The sequence below is a fragment of the Sparus aurata genome, chromosome 3, assembly GCF_900880675.1.
Source record: "Sparus aurata chromosome 3, fSpaAur1.1, whole genome shotgun sequence".
Classification (NCBI taxonomy): domain Eukaryota; kingdom Metazoa; phylum Chordata; class Actinopteri; order Spariformes; family Sparidae; genus Sparus; species Sparus aurata.
The window spans coordinates 26546059-26554699 of record NC_044189.1 but is presented as its reverse complement, the minus strand read 5'-3'; the positions used below and the strand labels follow the sequence as shown (position 1 = coordinate 26554699).

The 8641-nt window shown below is 43.6% G+C and overlaps 1 protein-coding gene across 2 annotated transcripts; it reads right to left on the bottom strand.

Annotated features, from left to right (window-relative positions):
* Nucleotides 1–10: 10 nt before the first annotated feature.
* adck5 (aarF domain containing kinase 5) lies at nt 11–8641 on the bottom strand. 2 transcript variants are annotated; one of them, XM_030412390.1, is made up of 15 exons: nt 8472–8641; nt 5694–5785; nt 5456–5605; nt 5071–5146; nt 4152–4352; nt 3924–4064; nt 2713–2826; nt 2456–2587; nt 2282–2365; nt 2104–2185; nt 1844–1922; nt 1673–1764; nt 1320–1572; nt 957–1073; nt 11–873 (listed from the first exon to the last, which is right to left on the bottom strand). In XM_030412390.1, the coding sequence occupies exons 1-15, from the start codon at nt 8493–8495 to the stop codon at nt 771–773; spliced, it is 1740 nt and encodes a 579-aa protein (XP_030268250.1). In that variant the 5' UTR covers nt 8496–8641; the 3' UTR covers nt 11–770. The 2 variants fall into 2 exon arrangements, with proteins under 2 accessions (XP_030268250.1, XP_030268251.1); XM_030412391.1 differs by lacking the exons at nt 5694–5785; nt 8472–8641 and having other exon boundaries at nt 4152–4347; nt 5456–5597.

Here is an 8641-nt window from a genome sequence, read left to right as displayed (position 1 = left end):
GAACGCTTTAGAAAAGGAGGTAGAACATTTTATTAATATCGTTAAATTAACTTAAAAACATTTGTTGAGGTGGCACTGGACCTGAAAGGAGCGTAATCCTGCTCGACTGAGGAGACAGGAGCACTGACAGGGTAGCTTTCATCAGATTAACATTCAACAGGAGGGGTTAATCCAACACAAACATCATTCTTGTATCACAGGACACTTTACAGACTGATTAACACGTATCTAGAATCTGTACTGCTGTCATTAAAACTGCAGTTTAGTTCCAGGCCAACAGATAAACAATTTAACTTTCATTTTCTCCAGTGGGGACGCAGCTATGTTGTAGTTTCTCTTTTTTTTTTCCTTTACAGCTGAGGTGCAGTTATTACACATTGCTCCTGGAATACATCGGCTCTGTTTGATTTATTGCTTAGCCGGAATGCTGCAGCTGCTACAAATAATCGTCTCCTGGAATAAATGTCACCATTTATTTTTTTTTTAAACTTAAAATATCTCATTAGAATTTCAAAACAATTTGCTGTTCTAAAATTACACTAAAAAAAAAGTTCTAATAATTTAATTAAAATAACAGGAAGTTTGCTCTGGAGTGGGTTTGGTGCTTGTACAGTCCTGCGGTTCAGTTCTAAAGAAGTAGAGTCTGAGATCAGGGTGATTTGGCTTGGAAACGCGCTCACACTTGAGCAGCACCGTAACTGAAAGGCTCCCTGCTGGCGGATTGCATGAACTTGTGCTACTCTGTTCCTTCAGAGTGCGACATGCGTTCGCTATCTCAGGTACTCGTACATCTCTGCGTCCAAAGATATGAGGCCAACGTACGACAGCAGGCTCAGGAAAGAGCGCGTCACACTCATGGACGCCATCTCCCATCTGTAAACGAGTCGCATCGTTACTATTCTGAGGCTCCAATCACAAAAGAGAATTTGTATGACTGATGTAAAGTGAGTCTTTACCTCAGGGCCAGTTCAAACTTGAGGCTCTCCCACGTCGTCCTCACCCAGCGGAAGACCCAAAACCGGGGCAGCATCCCTGTCCGCTCTGCCTGGATCCTTCCCCAGCCTCGCACCGCACTAAATGACGAGGGATATCGGCTCTGTATTCAGGATTCCTTATTGCAGTGCCATATCGACACAACTGATTGGAATTTGTCTTGGTGAGCTCATCCAAACACAGGCAAGAAAGCTTCACACTCATAAAATAAATTAAAAGAGAATGAATGGATAAGAAACCAAACCAAAGCCATAACTAAATCACCTGTAGTGGGATTAACCTACAGGTGCTAGTGTGTGTCAAGTGTGACGGGCCGCTGCACTCACCTCTTGGCCATGAGGAAGTAGCGGTCCACCGGCGCTCCCAGTGTGATGTTGATGCTTCGGACCGTGTTGATGTTGCGGAAGACGAGCAGCATGGGCCGAGGCATCGACTTGAGCACCTGCATGATGCTGTCGAAGCGGTGGCTGGCCATCTCGCGCATGTAGGCCGTCTCCTCGCGACTCAGGATGTTGGACAGACCCAGCTGCTGCATGTTGATGGGGCGCTGCAGCAGCATCTCGCAGAACAGGAAGTACTCTGCAGAGCCAAATGGGAGAAGTCTGACTGCTGTTTTATTGTGAGACAGCAACGCCAAGTGGATAGCTGATGAGATGAGTGTACGGGTCAGTGTCCTCACCTTTGACGCCGAGTGCATTGGAGTACTTTTCCATTGCTGCCTCATCTCTCAGGACTATGGACCTCCACAGTTTACAAAGGGCCACTCTGTCACTGAAGTAAAAAAAGGTCACGGTTGGAGCTCATAGCACAGCATTCTCAGATGTTTTTTACTAAGCAGACTAAATCTTACCGTTGACTGAGGTATTCATACAAGCCGTGGTCCAGGAGCACCAACTCTGCCTTGTTGTCGGGACCTCGTCTCACTAGAACTGCCGGCAAAAAGAAACATGGAATGACCCGATGGATCATGTCAGACTTGCAGAATCAGCATCCTCTGTTAGTCGCTTATAATAGCTTACTTCATCTATCATTATATATAGATAGAGACAGATGGGATTGGGCCCTTGTCACTGATACCAAATGCTAATAATGACTTTCTGTCATACCAACCATTTCCAGGGTGAGGATCAGCGTGGATGAAACCAGTGTAGAATATTTGCTCAGCGAATGTTCGGATCAGTTTATCTGCAGTCTGAAAAAAACACAAATATTTGATGAGGTGTTTGAGACGGCTTTTCTATAACGGAACTCCAGTCCTGAGTGTTTCGTGTAGAGTGCATCAACTCACATCTTTCAAACTCAATCCTTGTCTTTTGATTTCTTCCACATTGTTGATTTTGCACCCGTTGCAGAACTCTGCTGTCAACACTCTCTTTGAAAAGAAGAGAAAATAATGACAAAGCTTTAGCCGAGAACACGATGAAGTCCATTTATGTGGTGCTGTTAACAATAATATCCTCACCTTACTTGTCAGCTCCCAGAAGACTTTGGGAACAGTGACAAAGCTGAAGTGTTTCAGCTCCTCTGCACACCTCTCTGAATTCTTGCCCTCGTTCTCAAAGTCCAGCTCTTGAGCCAACGTACCCTTTAAGTCCTTTAGAAAGTCCAAAGAAATCCTATTATTGACTTTGTCTAAACTCAGTTGTTCAGCTAGACATCCCCCCCCCCCCCCCATACTTTGACAGTAGGTTAGTGAAGAAACTAGAACTAATTCCTGACCTTAAGCACCCATCTGAATCCAAAGCTGGGGTGCATGAACTTGACAATATCCAGGAGGATCTCCAACGTTCTGATATCACCATCAAACCGATCCCTGAGGTCGATGTACTGCACCTGTGGGGACCAGAAGTGAACACAAACAGGCTTTTAAATAATTATGCTCAACATTTTGGTCAGTCTACAGTCTAAAAGCAAAAAGGTTCATGACTACATCTGTTTTACAATCACTTGTAGATTTTCCCCGCTACTGAAAGGAAAAAACAGCAATTCTTTAAGGTTGGTTGGTACTAAAAAAAACTAGCAATTTGAAACTTTTTGTCTCGAGTTCTGGATTTGTGTTAACTCTTCAATATGATCCGTCACTACTGAGTTCTGTAACTGAGAATGACCGTGCTAAAACACAGGCAAAAATGAAACTACAGGGATTCAGCAAGTTTGAACAAGTTCAGCGTTAGACCTAAACCGACCTAAACCAGACAGTGTCGCCTGGTAATAAGTTTCACCTTGTGAGTCTGAGTGCACGACGAGTCATCATGGCTAAATATTTTCCTTGGGATACCTTTTGTGACAGAAAATAACACAGAGGCGGTTTTGATTTTTTTGCCAAGTGTTTATGTCTCTCAGTCTGCGGACGGATTATTGTGAAAATGAAATGAAGATGGAGGTAGAAGATGGGCGCAGGCTGTGCCATGAGATCTGACTAATAAAGTCACAGTGAAGTAATAAATCTACTTTGTACTCATGGGTCCCAATTTGAATATGTAGACCATCTCACAGCTGGTAAGTATTTCCCAAAGACACATTTAAAAGTAAATCTTAAAGAAAAATTAACTCAGATTATCATCAGAATGTGAATAAATAGCAGTTTCTGTGTATTGTTTTGCAAAGATATCTACTGAAGTTAGCATGCTAACCAGCTAGCTCCTGCCCATCCTGGTCCAAAGCCCACATAGGTGCGGTGGTTCAGCAGTTACTCTGGTGTTGTGCTGCCAGGAATTTGTGTGGAGTATGACTTGGACTTGGTTGGACAATTTATACATATTGCTCCTTTAAGTTAATCCAACTTTTAAAAGTTAACATTTAACACGTTTATATTCCAGTCAATTTGTAAGACCACCAAAATCCACATTTAGACATTTTCAGGCCTCAAGTTTTTTTTTTGTTTTTGCATAAACCCTGAAATAAATAGTGGTCTGACAACCAGTGCTCACCTTCACAGCGACAGGAGTCCCGTCAAAAAGTTCTGCTTTATGAACCTGAGCCAGGCTGGCAGCAGCGATGGGCTCATGGTCAAACGTTTTAAAAAGCTGCTCTGGGGTTTTGTTGAAGTCTTCTTGGAAGAGAGCATCCACCTATCACAGAGACAAACACAGTCCTGGGAATATTCAAACAGTCCTCTGTCTGTGAACCTTGTGCCTTGTTTGTGTTGCAGTTCTCACCTCTTTGTACCTCCTGTTCAAGGCCTTGTCTTCCAGTATTTGCAGGGTGCGGATGTACTCGGGGGGGAGGAGGTGGTTGAAGGAACACAGACCTTGGCCGAGTTTGATGTATATTCCTCCGTTCCTTATGGCTCCTTCCACCATGCACTCTGCTGCCCTCTGATGGCAGGCTGACATCTCAGCCAAGTAGGATGGGCTGCTCTAGCAGGGGAGGACAGCAGTGAGACGAGATTGTACATAAGCAGCAGTAAACCTGTGGTGTTGTTCTTCATTTGTGGGGTGGGGTGAGTGGGGGGCCCCATAGCCAACAAATGCCCCTCACTGTATATGAACTGAGGACATGTTACAGTCTTTCCCCCAGTATTTTTTGACACTGTGACTCCGTCCAATTTTCCTTCGGGCGTCGCTATCAATTTATAGCAGGTCGGCTTGGGTACGGAATGTAATTTGTGCTACCGTCGGAAAACAGGTCGGATGCGGTGACCCGTGCAGGACTCCGCTCTAAGTGACCATTTTAATCCTCTAGCTAATTATCAAGCTAAATATCCATCAGGCTAGTTAACGTCAAAGACTGCGGTGGAAGACGACGGTGAAATATTTCCTTTCTCTAACACTGGATTTATTCATGCCTGAATTTTTAAGGCGTGGCGGCTTTTATTTTGCCGTGGCGGTGCGCCACAGTCAATTACATGTAGGGGAAACCCTGTGTTATGACTCTTAGACCCCAAAGACACACATCGATATGTATTGATCTTTCAAAGTAAGAACACGTTGTCACTTCCCAGAGTGGCAACATCTTGTCTGTTAATGCACAATTGCATAAGCATCCATCTATCCACTGTCTGTAACCACCTATACTTTTTTGGGTCTGAAAAGTGATTACACCTACCTCCAACCATTTTCATGACATGGAACTTACCTCATCCAGGCCCCGAACAGCCACATTGGTGGTCCACCAGTAATCCACAGAGATAATGATTCCCACAGAGAGAGATCTGAGGACACACAGATAAGAGGCTCGCTGGGACTTCAAAAGCTTTGACTTGTGACGTGATGTGAACAGGAATGTGATTTCACATTCAACAGTGGACCTCACAGATTCGTCTCGTAACTGATTACTGACTGCAGTGTACCTGTAACTACTATTATAATGTGGCTAATGTTAGCTATCTTTAAACAGTCACTAATATTACTGAGTCACTTCACTGTTACAAGTTGCTTAATAACTCGTGATTTCATGAAGTCATCATCAGAGTAACAGGCAGCCCTATACTGCACTAATGATGACAAAGATACAGACTAACCTGCACAGGCGACCAAATCCTTCAATCACAATCCTCATCTTCCTCCTCTTTCTTGGTTCTGACACTGCGTACTTGACACCCACCGCCACGGGTACACCGACAGAGAGGCCAACAAGTGTCTTCCACAACAGCCCTCTGCGCTTATCTTCCCTTGAAGCAGGAGAAAGCCCCATTCATCAAGACTGCAACATCAACACGGGAAGTGAATCTGTGATCATGGCTTGTCGCTACTCGGTACCTGAGTGACCTGAAGGATCTGGCTGGTTGCAGCGGGGAGCCGGGGAGCGGACTTCTTCGGAGCAGGGCCATGTGATGCAGACACAACCTTAACTATGGAGGGAAACAAACATTGTTCATAATTCGTCCTCAATGGAAGAGCCTCGTGAAGAAGCTTGTCCAATCAGCGTAGCCATCTAGTTGGTTATATAACTCCATTGGTTTGTTCGCGCAGAGAAAGTCTGAATGCAGAAGTGAGAGGACTTGAAATACTGCAATCTCTACTATTCCATCTTGATTCACCTGAAATGCCGATTGTGGACGCCTTCAAGATCGATCACAATCTAAAGTCATCAGATTGCCAATCCCTGCTTTCAGTCTCACACCATATTAACCAGAAACTGGTGGACCGTTTCTAGTTTTGGGACAGAAAGTGAACCCTGGCTCTATGACTCACACAGAGTGGGCTTGTTTTTTAACAGAAACATCTTCTGTAATTCTCTGGAGGACACCCTGTTCGACACACCTCACCGCATACTTCAACAGTTGTTGTTTTTCCAGTCAGTCACATAAAAGATCTTTAAAAAAGGCACGTCAAATAGCAATTTGCCATGATTATAACATTAAAATAACGCAGCATGCAGTATTTTTTCACAGCCTCAGAGTGACAACACCACTGTTTATATGAAAAGTGTGTAAAACACATTCATGTTCCCATTTAACAAGAGCTACAAACTTCCTGCTGGGCTTGTCAGCAGCAGCTGTATTTCACTAAAGAGTATTACTGGTATTATGATCTGGATCACACACTTTTATTCATTAATATAAAATGCTCCTGTTTGGAGGACAGCGTTGTTGGCATTGATCCCTTTCCCATAATTCCCACTAACAGAGTCTACTCACTCCAATTAGCCCACTGATGTGACTCACACTGCACTCAGCCCCGGGCTAAAGGAGCTATCAGCCCCCAGCTAAGGAAGCTTTGACACTGCAAAAGCTCAGCTCGGGACTGTCCTTAGCCCTAAGCTAAGAGTTGACCTCGGGATAAGTAGCCCAGGGTCAACCTAAGCCCATGATTCGAAATTCAATTCCACTAACCCTGGGTTAAACGTCTGTTGGAACACGCAGCTAATGTTAATATTCAGGAAGTTGTGTGATAACTCTGTTTACTGAAGCCCCGTTTCACACTGGCACCCTGCGTTAGTTGATTTTCAGGGAATAACCCCACAAACTTTAGGCTAACTAGCCAACAAGCATTAGGATAAAGACATGGTTAATCTTGTTTGGAATGTGCCAGTGTGAGTGATTTCTTAGCCTGGCCTTAACCTCAGTCCCAGGCTAAGGGAGCTGTTAGCCCGAAGCTAGGAAAGGTTGTGATTCCAGTGTGAAATGGGGCTTAAGTAAACAGATTAGTCACTCAACATTGTAAATGTGATCATTAGATGCATTTAAATCAGGGCCAGCAGAAGTGCAGTGTGAACCATATAGCCCTGGGCTTAGGTTAACCCCAGGTTATTTCTTTCCCTATTTAATGTTTTTAGAATGGTCTCTGTTAATGATAAAGTCTTGTGCTTATTCCGATTGCTTCTACCTGCAAGATCTTTCCGGTGCTGCTGTGATGGTTTCCATCAAAATTAGAGCGCAACTATTGATCATTTCAATTACTCATTGATCTAAAAAATTATTTTCTTGACCAATCACTTGTGTGGTATACATATTGTACATAAATAATCGATTAAGCATTTAGTCTATAAAATGCTCATCACAATTTACAAGTGCACAAAGTCACTTCTTCAAATGAATTATTTTGTCAAGCCAACAGTCCAAAGCTCAGTGACCCTACACCCGCTGTCACAATTGACAAAGAAAAGCTGTAAATCCTTACATTTAAGAGGCCTGAACGCTTTGGCTGGAAAGATGAGTTAAATGATTCATCAAATACTGACATAGTTTGCAACTAATACGATCGACTAATCAATGAATCAACCAATTGTTGCAGCTGTACATGCAACATGTCAAAATGTCTTTTTAAACCTTTGGTTGGACACAAGCTCATGGATGTTTGGTAAATCCCGAGGCTGCCGAAATCAGACCTTCACCTTCTTTTGACAGTTTTCAATCCGATTGCTCAAGATCTGTGGCAAGTTAAATCAAAATCAGGCCCCGTAGTGTTGAGTTACAGTGGGAAAAAGTGTGTGTGTGAGTGTATGTGTGAGTGTGTGTGTGTGTGTGTGTGTGTGTGTTGGGGTGGAGATCAAGGCCAATACGACAAGCCGGGGTACTTTGTTGTTTTCATTCGCTGTCTGCATCTGAGGGACAAAATGTCTCCAGTGTTGACAAATTGATGTCCAGATAGCAGTGATGTCAGGGACCAGAGCACTGACAAATCAAACAAACTCTGTGTCACTCACACACAGAACAAAACCAGTCTGATGCGTGTTTCCCCATCACCACAGTGAATAACACATCAGTTAACGAGGTCAGCTGATATTTGGTCTAATCCCGTTCACACTTAAATTGTATGAGCATGTGACTGATTGTAGTTGTTAAACTAAGTTGAAGTTGCCAGCTGTAATGGGAAATACAGCTTTGTATCCTTGACACATGTCATGTGTGGAGTTCGTCTTTTACACAAAATAGATCACAGCTTTATCTCTGTGCCCTTGCAGCAGTCCACTGGTATCTAACTGCTAACGTGACCTGCTACAGTTATCGTGGCTAGCTGCTGGTCAAGTCGCTAACTTAAGCTAATGCTACTATCAAACCAAGCTCAAATTATATAGAAATGTCGTTTATTTACCACTCTGTTCGTCTCCCCAGTCATGTTTCCAGGGATAGTAACAAAGCTCTTCTCACGCTGATGAATTACTGTCCAGTGTGTCCTTCCTGTTGAGATTGTAGCCGTCTAGTAGAGAGCCACCTCCTTCATTAATCAGCACATAGCCACGAGCATTAGCCAAAGAGTACCGG

Excerpts from the sequence above, each read along its gene's own strand:
- adck5 (XM_030412390.1), bottom strand. The coding sequence starts at position 8,495 with ATGACTGGGGAGACGAACAGAGTG. Across the intron at positions 1,923-2,103 it reads TGATCCTCACCCTGGAAATG|TTCTAGTGAGACGAGGTCCC; the intron begins GTTGGTATGACA and ends TTTTGCCGGCAG. Across the intron at positions 874-956 it reads AAGTTTGAACTGGCCCTGAG|ATGGGAGATGGCGTCCATGA; the intron begins GTAAAGACTCAC and ends ACTCGTTTACAG.